At 44.0% G+C, this 12,895-nt stretch overlaps 1 protein-coding gene across 5 annotated transcripts; it reads right to left on the reverse strand.

Moving 5' to 3' along the window:
- Positions 1–113: 113 nt before the first annotated feature.
- Positions 114–11,135, reverse strand: LOC116320338 (oocyte zinc finger protein XlCOF6-like). 5 transcript variants are annotated; one of them, XM_039622581.1, is made up of 5 exons: positions 10,560–11,135; positions 9,084–9,448; positions 8,865–8,931; positions 4,297–8,750; positions 3,588–3,721 (listed from the first exon to the last, which is right to left on the reverse strand). In XM_039622581.1, exons 1-4 carry the CDS (start codon positions 10,954–10,956, stop codon positions 7,156–7,158), a joined length of 2,424 nt encoding a protein of 807 aa, XP_039478515.1. In that variant the 5' UTR covers positions 10,957–11,135; the 3' UTR covers positions 3,588–3,721; positions 4,297–7,155. The 5 variants fall into 5 exon arrangements, with proteins under 5 accessions (XP_039478517.1, XP_039478516.1, XP_039478519.1 ...); XM_039622580.1 differs by having other exon boundaries at positions 8,865–8,934; XM_039622583.1 differs by lacking the exons at positions 8,865–8,931; positions 9,084–9,448; positions 10,560–11,135 and adding exons at positions 114–1,833; positions 2,118–2,192 and having other exon boundaries at positions 3,202–3,721; positions 4,297–4,532.
- Between the last annotated feature and the right edge of the window lie 1,760 nt (positions 11,136–12,895).

Genomic DNA, 12,895 nt, shown 5'->3' on the forward strand with positions numbered 1-12,895 from the left:
AAAAATGTATATAATTTCATGTTATCAAGCTATATTAAGCAAACACAGGTAAGAGGTGGTGGTCTGTGCTTCTGATCAGGCTGTTTTTAATTTTCAAAAAAAAAAAAAAAAAGCCAAATGTGAGATTTTTGTTTTGACCAATTTATTCAATACAGTAGGACAACTGAAATTTTAAACCAGGTGAAAATATAAATATATAATGTATAAATACAGTTTTCATATTTTAAGTCATGCTGAGAGATCACTAAAAGACTGCCAACTGCCAAAGAAAATACACATCTGATTAATTGCCCAGCCCTTAGCAACGCTCCCAGAATGCATCACTCATCTGGCTCCATGGACAATGGCTGGTTTGCTCGAGTCGTCACCATCAGGATGCTGTGAGTGCATCCCCCAAAATTTTCTGGAATTTCTCGCTGCAGTTGTGTTTCTTCAGGAGCCTTGAGTCTGAGAATCCGAGTCCACAGCTGCTGCAGGAGTACGGTCTTTCCCCCGTGTGGGTCTGCATGTGAAACTTGACGTGCCCAAGCTGCCTGAACCTCACGCCACAGACCTCGCACTCGTACGGCTTCTCTCCGGTGTGGATCAGCTGATGTCTCTGGTAGTTCGTGTACATGCGGAAGGCCTTGCCGCATTGCTCGCATTTGTGCGGCTTTTCTCCAGAATGCTGCAGCTTGTGGATCTTGAGCGCCTGACGGATGATGAACCTCTTCCCGCACACGTCACACCCGAAGGGCTTCTCTCCCGAGTGGACCCGCTGGTGGTAGTCATAGGTAGCTTTGTAGAAGAAGGACTTCCCGCATGTGTCGCAGCGGTACTGCATGTGACCCGTGTGCATGAGCTCATGCTTCTTCAGGGAACATGCGGTGTCAAAGCCCTTGTGACAGGTGCCGCAGCTGAACGGCGTCACGTCCACTATCGTCCTATCCTGCCGGTAGATTACTCTGCGCCTGCCCCGCTCCCGTGACCGTCTCCTCATGACCTGCCCGTGCTTCTCGTCGTGAGTTACGCTCTGGTGTCTCCTCAGGTGGCAGTTGTACAGAAACGTCTTCCCACACAGGTCACACATGTACGGCTTTGAAGCACCGTGAAGGAGCATGTGCGCTTTCAGCTTGTTGGCCTGAATGAAACCCTTCCCGCACACCTTACATTTGAACGGCCTCTCGCCCGTGTGGATGTGCATGTGTCTCTTCAGGTTCTGAGGCAGCGTGAAGCCAGCACCGCACGTCTCACAGGTAAACATCTTCCCTCTGTGGACCGCCTGGTGCGTCCTGAGCGATCGTCTCTTTATAAAAACCTTGCCGCACACTGTGCATTTGTACGGGTGCTCTCCAGTGTGGATGCTTCTGTGACACTGAAGGGTGAAGGCGTATTTGAAGCTCTCTCCACACTCGGAGCATTTGTGCGGCTTCTCAACCGTGTGCACGAGCTGGTGGGACTTCAGGCTGTATTTGGTCTTGAAGCCCTTCCCGCAGGTGGAGCAGGCGAACGGCCTTTCATCCGTGTGTACCACCTGATGCGTCTTCAGCCCCATTTTTGTTTTGAACTTCTTCTGGCAGAGCTCGCACTCGTAGCTGGCATACTTCTTCTCTTCGTGTCGCAGCAGGTGGTACTCAAAAGTCGCTGCGTTCCTGAACTTTCTCGGGCACTGGTCGCAGGTAAAAGGCCGCTGCTCTTTGTGGATGTTCATGTGCTTCATGAGGTGGAAGAGTCGGTTAAAAGTCTTGTTACAGATGTCACACACAAACACTCTGCCTTTCTTCAAAACCTCTGCTTCCAGACGCTTTTGGCTCTCAGTGTATTCGGGCTCAGCTGAGTCCGCGGAGGTACAATCTGCTGTGGCGTGTAAACAAAAGGAAAGATCGAGGTTTACACAGATGATGCAGGAGAAGAAGCTCATTCATCATCACTTCTTACACGTGAAATCATCACTCAGCATAGAGGATGTCTGAAGATCTGATCTGAACTGCTCTTTGTGTGAACCCTCACCCAGGACCAATTTGTCATGTTTATGGTTATTTTCTAATTTAAAACCTGAAGTCACACATTATCAGTCTTTGTTAGTTTTTGTTAGTTTTACGGTAAATAATTTCTATATTAACCATTTAAATTCTCACCCGGTCCATTGTCTGGTAAAGAAACTGCTTCCATCACCTCCTCCATCGCCTCTCCACCTTCTGAACCTGAAGAATCTATACAGAATGAAAACAAAGACAGATTAATCATGGCTGAAATCAGCTGCAGGTTGAAATGTTTTTTTCCTCTCAAACTGAATTTGTGCTGGTGTGAAATCGTCTCGTCTTACTAGGTACGTCTTCCACATGTTTTTAACTGTGTGTTTTACTATAACCGTTCATCACATATCCTGTACGAACTTCAATAAGTATGAATTATTTTTGAGGACATTCATGTTTGCTTGCCTCGTTATGTCTTTGCAGGATTACAAGTGGAGGAAATTCTAGCCGACTGGCAAAGCAGGAAGCCCAGCTGACAGTTGACAAGAGTTGTAAGATTTTCAGGGCTCGTATTTACACCTTGAACCAGGATTTGACACAACAGGCGGCCTAATGTATCTCATCAACAAATGTATCCACCGATCAGCTTTCAGAATGTCAACTGTGAAACAAACTGGCTATTAGCAGGCAATTTCTTTCTTGCTTCACTGCAATGTTTTCAAAATAAAATAACAAGGCTTTTCTTGGTGCAGTGGAAGTCTGCAGCAATGGTGCAGGACTCCACAGGGATCTGTGACTAAAATAGATGTGTGGACGGTGAAATGCATTCAGGACCATTTAAAGCTGTGATGAGACAGTGAAGCCTTTTACTGAAAGGACAACAGCAGCACTTGTTACTGTAATCAACATCGATAGGACTACTTTATCAAAGCACCTGTTCAGCGAGTTAAAGGCAAAGCTCCCATCCACCACTGGTCTGTGTCACACGGTGACAAAGCTACAAAATAAAGAACAAATATAAAAAATAAAAGCTATCTGATTGGAGATAATGTCCCAACTTACTTTGCTAGAATATTTAAATTTGGGAGATTTTTTGTGACCCTTGCTGCAGGGTGAAAGCAGCCGCCCTCTCTGTGTTTCTAGGAGAGACACCTGCAGCATGCAGGGTTGAGTCTGGCATGGGATGTACCACTAAAAAAGAAACAACCTACATTTTCATCATCTGGGACCTTTCATGGAAACTTACCAGTATCGTGTAAACCATCCACTTCAGCAGCAGGAGCAGGAGATGATGTGGAGACGCTCTGCACAGCAGCATCAGCAGGGGAAGATGTCTGGTTGACTCTTTGCACTCGTGCAGCAGCAGGAGGTGCTGGTCCTGTGAAACCCTGCACCCCCGGAGCAGCTGCAGAAGCAGGAGGACATATTTGACCGACTCTTTGAATTCCAGCAGGAGCTGGTGAAGAACCACTGCCTCCCTCTGCTACTTTATCTGTCCTTATATTTAACTTCCCCAGCGGCTTCAGGGTAAAGACCTGCCCGCTCTGCTTAAACAGGACCGGGCAGCCATTCAGGACGTTCTCTCTCCACACTCTGGCATTTTCAAAGCTTTCAGTCACGGCCTTCAGCTCACTCTCCAGCTGTCCCACTTTGGCCTTCAGAGTCCTGTTTTCAGCGAGCAGCAGCAAAGACACCTGGGAGAAGACGGTGCTGATCTTTCTTGTTGCCTCACACGCTAACATCTCCACAGTGCTGTCAAAATCCAGCTGTGAGGATTAAAACCCAGAGGAAACAAAGTTTATTTAGGAACTAAACCAAAGCACGTTATCAGTGTAAACACAACATCAGACACATTTACCGCCATCAGTAGAGCTTGTATGAAGAGTTATGATAAAAATCATAATCACAATTACTTCACTACTTATCACTGACTGCGTGATAAGTGAATCTTGAAAGAAAACAGAGAATTATCGCAGCACATCACTGTTTAATCACTACAATATTGTTTTAAAAACTGCCGGAAGTTAAAGCTAACTGCGCAGCCCTGGAAATATATAAAGTAAAAGCAAAAATTAAAACCTAGTACTATAATCCAGCTCCTGTAATATTACGATGACATTCACTTTATTTAAAAAAAACTTTGAGGGTTTGTTTTTTTTTTAGCTAGCTTCAGCTAGACGAACGTCCGCCATCTTTGTTTTGCTTGGCGTCGTTGCCCTTCATCGTGATTTTACTCCATCCGTCCACTCTCACCCGAGCACAGCGTCTCTGGCGCAATTATTAACGTATCTGGTGTGCGGTGATAAACCGGATCTCATAAAAACGCTAACCGCTGACTTACCTTACGGTTCATAGTCTGTTCCTCTGCGTCGGTTTCTACTCTGGGATTTCCAATAACATCGACAGCGACCCGGATAACAGTCTCCATGATACACTTCGTTTCTGAATAAAACACCAAGTTTTCTGACATTTTCCCTCTGCGGATAAAAACTGTTCGTTACAAGCGCAGAGAACTAGCCGCTGTGTTAGCGCCATTCATTCAGGAAATGGAAGTAGTCCAACTGTAGAAATTTCAAAATAAAACTCATACAAAGCGCTTTCACTGCAAATGTTATTTAATTGCAATTTCGAGCAAGAAAAATAGACACATATCTCAGAGAACTGAAATATAAAGTTATTAGAAAGTCACTTTACACTTCGACTTCTATTTTAAAAATAATTACACCTTTCACTGGGATTTTTGGGAATTCACAAAACATAAATTACTACTTTAAGAATTCTTACAAAAAAAAAAAAATCAATTAAAAATGCCCAAATTTTCACTTCAGTTTCAACTGGCAAGAACTCCTACATTACCTTCAGAACATTTGAAGATGCATCCTACCTTAATATCTCCAATTTTAGGTTTCATACAAGTAACTTTCATGTTTCACCAAGTTTTTAAACAGCTGAGGTTAAAGAAACAAAATAATAATACAAAACATAAATGCCACAACAATGCTGCTAACCTCTACTGATAAAAAAAAGCTGATATCGTGTTGACAGCTATTAAATCACACTTAATCAGTCCCTTAACTCTAACATCTAAAGGGTGAGAGGTGCCAGCGTTGTAGCCGTTTTTCACACCCACATCATAAGGACGAATGCACAGATCAGTATCAGCTGATATCAGCAAACACAAGGACATTTATCTACATCGGTGTCTGATGTTATATTATTTTAGGCTGGCATAAATCTTTAGTCAAGTTATTTGTTGATGCCCAGATTAGTTAACATTAGTTAGTTTTAACATGGTTGCTGGTCCAGAATTTCACCAAAACTTTAATACCTCTGCAATCACAGGTAACCCTACCAGCTCTCCCCAGTACATTTTATTAAGTTATTTCTGTGTCACTCTGGAGCAGTTTTCATACATGCACTACAGCTTTTAACTGATTTCCTAGTTGATTAAACTCGAAAATAGAAGACAACTAGCCAACTAATCTGATGGATGAAGATAAACATTAATCTTAGAAATGTTGTATTTGTATTAAAGAGCCATTTGAACCAGTTAACAAAGTCTTTAAATGCCACTGAAATGTGTGACACCTTGCACCGTGTAAAACTCTGCTCAGTTTTTTGCAGACTTGCTGCGTAAGGATAAGTCAAAAATTCCTTAACAAAAATTAGTGGGAGGATTTCGCAAAACCAGAGATCCAAAGAGCCAATCAACAGCTGTACACCGGCAGCCACATGTGTTTACTCATTACTGTAGCAAATATGTAGGTTAGCATACTTGTGAGTTATATCTAGGATTACTGTTTGCATTTTGAATCAACTCAGAGCTGTCTGGTGGCAGAAAACAGACTCTGGCTTGAACCGTTGAGCAAACACCGAGCTTGTAAAGCTCTTTGTAGCTATTTTTTTAAACAGATTTGACAGGTGAGTCAACAAATGTACCTTCAAAATAAAAGCCCAGATTCATCCAGAGGTGGCTGTGAAACCTTGTAGAAGGGCTTTTTTTGCTTCTTTCATGCCTGTGCAGAATGTGCTTATGCATCTCTCCAGTCAGACAGAGTTTGATCTGACACAACATATAACCGTTCCTGTAGTACAAAGTCGTACAGCACTGTGCTGATTAGCGGGGCTGTCATCTGTCTTCCAGTCACAGAGAGACATCGAGAGGTGCTGAAATACAGTGCTGTGTGAGACCCAACAGTTAACTGGCATTAAATTAATAAAATATGAAGTCAGTTTAAATGATTAATATTGCCGGCACCATTTAGAAAGAGCACTAACCAAGGACATGCCAAGATCAGTACCTCTTCAAGGTACTTTTTGTTTATACCCATGTGCAAATTGTAACCAACCTCCAGGGGACACTGCCTCACTATGTTTTCAGATGTGAGGTGCTCTTCTTTTAACTTTTGATATTTCACATTTTCCTCAAGAGGTTTTGCACTTTCAAGGCTGCCACTGCCTCTTAATGGTTTGCCTGGTTTACTCGCTGCATCAGCTCGTGGTACGAATTCGCACTACACAAAAGTAGAGCCCCAGCTGATCCCTCACAGTACTCAGATGTTTCAGACACGAAGTCATAACAGCTGTTTTTTTAAACATTTTGTTAATTGTTCTAGTTAATGTTTGAAGGTTTTAACCAAGAATTTACAGAGAGAATACTTTTAAAAACCACCCAGGTCATTTAGCAGTAGGATTAGGGTTAAGCTGCACAAGCATACAGATGTTACGTTTGATATCGAGTCTTTTATGTTTTAACACAGCTTTTCTGTGATAAGGTACCAAACTCCAACCCTACCGCTAACCAAAAGCAACGACCAGGTGGTTGAAGAAGAGGTTAACTGAGGGAGGTGCTTGATGCAGTCTGTGTAGTATAGAGACCACATGATGTGTGATGGGGTGCATGTGAGAGAAGAGCAAACAATTGTCCAGTGAATTCACAGCGAGTGAATGGAGGTCAGGCGTCCGGGGGCACCCTCCACTTCACTAAACTGCGAGTTTCTAGAAAAGCGAGGCAAATAATTTCCTGGAAAACACAAACTTCAGATGACGCCCCGCCCAATTCTCTGGACTTCATGTATGAAAACAGCTTTGTTCAGCTTAGCAAAATCGTAAGCAAAAAGGCACCGGGCCATGGGTAACTAATGCCTCCATTTCAGTTATTAGTCCTACTTGCTATCAGGTGACAGCAGCCCGACGTCACCTACGACCCGTCACAGCTGTGCTTCTTGAGCTGCCGTGAATCAGAGAAGCCTCGGCCACACTGCTGGCAGGAGTAGAGCTTCTGCCCTGTGTGGATCTGCAGGTGGGACTTGAGCTGATTGGACTGGTGGAACTTCCTCTGACAGTACATGCACTCGAACGGCTTCTCCCCCGTGTGGATCCGCATGTGTCTGTAGAAGTTTCCGTCCGTTCTGAAGGCCTTGCCGCACTGGTCACATTTGTACGGCTTCTCACCCGTGTGAATGCGCTCGTGCTGCTTCAGACTCGCGGCGTGGAAAAACCTCTTCCCGCACACGTCGCAAACGAACGGCTTCTCGCCCGTGTGGCTCCGCTGATGATAGCTGAAAGAGTATTTGTTGTGGAAGGACTTCCCACAGATGCCGCAGTTGAACTCCTTGTGCTCGCTGTGGCCTTTTTCATGAAGTTTGAGCGAGCAGGCGGCGCTGAATCCTTTCAGGCATATTTTGCAGCTGTACGGTTTAACCAGCGACTTGTTCTGCCGTCGAGTCTGGAAGAAATTCTGCGAGCCGTCCGACTGCTCGCTCCTGTCGGCGTGCACATACCTCTGATGTATCTGCAACCTGCAGTTGAAGAGGAAGGTCTTCCCACACAGATCGCACATGAACGGCTTTCTGGCGCCGTGGATGAGCATGTGGGACTTGAGCTTGTTGTTGTCTGAGAAGCTCTTGCCGCACTCCTGGCAGCTGAATGGCTTCTCTCCCGTGTGGATGCGAAGATGCCTTTTCAGGTTGTTATTCAAGCTGAACCTCGCTCCACATATGTGACAGGTGAAGGGCTTCTCTCCCGTGTGGACCACACTATGTCTTTTCAGAGCCGTGCCGGTCCTGTATGACCTGTTGCACACGGAGCACACGAAGGGACTGTCGCCTGTGTGCTTCCTCTTATGCACGGTCAGCGAGTGGGCATATTTGAAGGTCTCCTCACACATTGTGCATTTATACTTTTTGGTGTTTGTGTGAACCATCTGGTGGAAGCGAAGCGTGTCTTTGCTCTTGAACTCCTTCCCGCATGTCACGCAGCTGAAGGGCCTTTCTTCCGAGTGCACAGCCATGTGGCACTTCAGCTGAACCGAGGTCTTGCAGGTCTTCTCGCAGAGCTGGCACTTCAGCAGCTGCTTCCATTTCTCGTGGCGTAACAGGTGGTTTTCCAGAGACTGCTTGATTCTGAACGTTTTCCCACACTGATCGCAGGAGAATGGCTTCGGAGGCTTTGACCGTTGGTGACGCTTGAGGTGGTTCTGAAGCGACTCCTCTTTCCTGTACGATCGTTTACACTGAGGGCACGGGAAGGGCAGCGGGGCTTTAGTTGCCTCATGGCGCAAAACATGATTTTCCAGAGACGCCTTTTCTAGGAAACTCTTGCCACACTGATCGCAAGGAAAAGGCTTCTTGTGGACCTTCATGTGTTTCTTCAGTTCGCCTTTCCAGTGAAAACCAAGGTCGCAGTGCTCACAGAAGAACCGCCTCGCTGTCTGCGAATCAGTCTTTCTCAGCCGTCTGCCAGGCTCTTCAGCAGACTTGCTTTGTTTCTCCTCGCTGCCGTTGTCAACGGAAACTGGAAATTAAGGTGCAAATGTACAGATTGTTATTATCCATTTCCACCAACACAACCCCCTCCTAAATCTAAAATCAACATGTTTATAGTCACATCTGAAAGCAACACCAGTACCTCTTTCACTATTAGCAGGTGCTCTTCTCGTTCGTCTTGTCCTCCCAGAAGCTCTTCCTTCCAAAGACTTCTGTGACACAACAGAATAAATCTGAGTTTGCATGAAAAGGCTTTCTAAGCATCTCAACTAAAACATCTTAACATGCTGAATCTGTGAATGCAGCTGACAAGCCTTAGGATCTACTGTTTTCATGAATGTGTCAAACAGAAACATCCGACCTTCTCCTGCGTAGAGTCGAGACCGCTGACAGTACTGGAGTCGGGACTGGGGACATTTTGAGGTGTAGAGCCCGGCGAGGCCGCTGGTTTGAGCACGACTGCTGCAGCTCCCGTCGTTTCTGAGACGGCCGATGACTGCGCTACGATTTGGCTGGCACCAACCAAGAGCACCGTGGGAGCGGAGCTGATTTTGCCCACAAACACCATGGGGGCGACCGCAGGTTTGGGGATGGTCACCGATGCAGCTGTGGAGGTGGGGACGACTTCAGCAGCTCCTGCAGAAATGGGCGGCGGGTCTGAATTTGATTCTTCTGCAGCTGATTCTGGGGCGTCTGGACTGGTGGACACTGACAGCACAGGACCTCCTGCATTTAAAGACAAAGTTACACATTGTTACTTAATGAATTCACTGCCTGAGTGGAGCTGCACTGGGCGACTCATTGAATTTTAGTGTCAATCATTTTGGCTACTTGTCTTCTTCTTCTATGAAATATATGATAATCGACATTATGTTTAACATGTTTATCATCATCCCCAAAACTCAAATTTATTTGTTATTTAGTTGAACTCGAGCTGAGATGACTTGCTCAAGAGGTTCGATCTAGAAGAAGGTTACAAAAAGGTTTCCACATCAGGAACAGCTGTCCTTGTAGATGAGCTTTAAAATAAATATCTACCTACATGATTAACTGGTGTCCCCCTCCAAAATTCCCTTTTTCCGACCATATTTTTCTTTAATTTGATTTACAGGTAGAGTTCAAAGGGAAGAGACATGGTTTTAAATTCAATAACAGCATAAATAAACAGTCAGGATTATAATCCTGAGATAAATAAACACAATTAAGGGGACAGAATAAAGCCTTGCTACTAAAACTGTGTCTGAACCGATCCGATGTACAAGTGATTCACTTTTAGAAACTGAATCACTTGGCTTATTATAAATTGCCATTTTGCTGCATATTGCACAATTAATCAGCACACCAATTAAAAAAGTTCTCTGCATGGAGGCCCAGTTTGAAGCTCATGTGTTAAACTAACAGCATGTGGGGTCAAAACTGGCCCTCTCAAAACTTTAATCATGTGTACCCATTTTCAGCTATACCAACTTTTGTAGCAGGAAATTACCTAGGCATATAATTCTTTTCTTTCTCTCTTTTTTGCCATATTCTTAAGCTATATTTGACAACAGCAAAATAAAACTGGAAATTATGTTTCTGGTGTGCCATGCTTATATTTTTAGTGGCCCCCATATGGAAAAACTAAATATATATATATATATATATATGTATAAATAAAAGAGAATCTATAGCGTGTATATAGTCATATATCTGGCCCTTGATGTGATCTGAACTTCCCAGGTGAATCAGAGAAACCCCCCCCCGCCGCTTCAAACGTCCCCAGCTCAAAGATGATCCTTCTGAAATCAATCTCGATCAGAGTAATTGATCGATTAGTTGATATGTGACTACTTCTCACCCATCACTGAGCCGTCTTGCAGCAGGACGTGAGTCGGGCCCTCGCTGATGGTCTTCAGCTCCTTCTCCAGCTGCTCCATGTCTCTGCCCAGCTGCCCCACTCTGGCCTCCAGCTCCTGCTCGAGCTGCCCGGCTTTCCTCTGGAGCACGTCCTCCAGCTGCTCCACTTTGGCCCGCAGAGCCTCGTTCTCCTCGAATAGCTCCGAGGAGAACTCCGTGAACACTTTGTGGATCTGCACCACCAGAGACTTCTCTATCTCTTGGATCTCGCCCATCCTCGCCTTTTCCCACTCCGTGTTTGGCGCCTCTTTCGCCAACACATCCCTGAACACAGACAGAGTCGCCTGGATGGCCACTTCCACAATCGACGCCACTTCGCTGTCGAATCTCGGCTCCATGTTTGCTCACATGAACTCTCCGCCTGCTGTGTCCGAAACTCCGCAGCGCATTTTGAACCCCAGTGAGGGGTTAAACCGGGTCCAGCTGGACTGAAAACACAACACTCCTTCTTCCGTATCAACCGTCCCGTCCTTTCGTTCCCTGTGCACCTTTGAAAACCTTCCGTGTTGCATTTCCGCCTCCGGGGTCACACACGCTTAGAAAATAAAAGCTCAACTAAGATTCTAATTTAAAATAAATAAAATAAAAAGTAACTGCTTTTTTTTTTTAAATTAAGCTTTCAGTGAATTCCCGAGATAATGATTTTATTAATTCATAATATTCAAGTGAATGTTTTACACTTCTGTGCATAAAAGCCCCAAACACATTCAAATTTAGAGAATGAAAAAACATCATTAATCTTGAAAATTTTAAATAATAACTGTGGGGTGTTTTTCAGAATGGTAAAGACCCGAATTCTAAAGTGTATAAAGCATAATCTGTAGTTTCTGATGCCAAAATACCACTTTTATTTGTATTAGGCTGTAGTAGTACTCATATTTGTGCACTTTAGGATCTCTCCACACACATTAAGATATAAAATTATTGTCGAATCACTTACCTCATTTACATATCTAAAAATGATATTTCCTTTTTTAATTTATAAAAAGCACTCTGAAGGCTTAAATTCTGACCACTTCATATTTTCCCCACTTTTCCCTCTTCTGCATCAATCTTAGATTTAAAGTGAACTTTACTCATTGATCACTGTGCAGAGAAACAATAAGAAAACTGCATTTGTGTCTGTTAACAGTTAAACTTGTTGTTGATGCAAATTTCTAACTAGCCGATCACACTTACATGTAGTCACTGAAAGTTCAACCTGAACATCAGAATGTGTTCGGGTGATTTAAGTGACTCTGAACATGGCGTGGTTGTTGGTGTTAGCTGGGCTTGTCTGAGTATTTCAGAAAATGCTGACCTACTGGGATTTCCCCACACTACCCTCTTTACAGAGAATGGTCTGAAAAGTAGAAAGTGCAGTTTCCTGGTCAAAAATGCCTTTTTGATGTCAGAGGAGATCAGCCAGACTGCTCTGAGGTGATAGGAAGACAACTATAACTAAAATAACCAATTTACAAGGAAGATATGAAGACCACACTGGGTGCCACTCCTGTCAGCTAAGAACAAGAAACTGATGCTAAAATTCGCACAGGCTCACCAATATTAGACAATATAAGATTGGAGAATGCTGAAGTCTGATGAATCTCAGACCAGGTGATATTTGGATAGTAGGGTCAGAATTTGTCAAGAACACTGTGATGAAAGTGCAGATCCATCCTGCTTTGTATTAATGCTTCATGCTGCTGCCAGTGTAATGGTGTGGGGGATATTTTCTCGGCACACTTTGGGCTTCTTAGTACCAAGCGAGCATTATTTAAACACCGCAGCCTACCTGAGTGTTGCTAACCATGTCCATCCTTTTATGATGACAGCCTACCCGTCTTCTGATGGCTGCTTCTAGCAGGATAATACGTCAGGATGTAACTCAAATCAACTCAAACTGGTCTCTTGAACATGACAATGAGGAACTTTAGAAATGAAATTAGTCAATATGGCTCTTTTGTGTCTATAAAACTGACTGACACAGTAGGTAATGTGAATTATCCTGACCCTCAGTCATAGTGGAAATAAAATAGGAGCCCCCAGACCTGCTTAAATGACTCACAAAAACACACACACTCACACACACACAAAAGATTATCTTTCAATCTGTACTTTTCAATTCAAAGAAACAACTGTACAGAGTCAGTAATTTGCAGTTGGTTCTGATTATTTTGTACATTATTGGTTCATTCGTTCACCTTTTTCCCATGTCGGTAGTTTGTGTCACCCCTGTATGTTACAGTGATCGTAGAATGGGACTCAAAGACATGCACAGCAGTACTGTAATAGAGA

Source organism: Oreochromis aureus, linkage group 14 (genome assembly GCF_013358895.1).
Source record: "Oreochromis aureus strain Israel breed Guangdong linkage group 14, ZZ_aureus, whole genome shotgun sequence".
In the NCBI taxonomy this organism is placed as follows: domain Eukaryota; kingdom Metazoa; phylum Chordata; class Actinopteri; order Cichliformes; family Cichlidae; genus Oreochromis; species Oreochromis aureus.

Bases quoted from the DNA above. Each gene is read 5' to 3' on its own strand.
- LOC116320338 (XM_039622580.1), bottom strand. From the start codon at position 10,956: ATGGAGCCGAGATTCGACAGCGAAGTGGCGTCGATTGTGGAAGTGGCC. The intron at 9,449-10,559 runs GTGAGAAGTAGT...CTTTAAATGCAG, and splicing joins GCAAGACGGCTCAGTGATGG to GAGGTCCTGTGCTGTCAGTG. The intron at 8,935-9,083 runs GTCGGATGTTTC...GTTGTGTCACAG, and splicing joins TCGACTCTACGCAGGAGAAG to AAGTCTTTGGAAGGAAGAGC.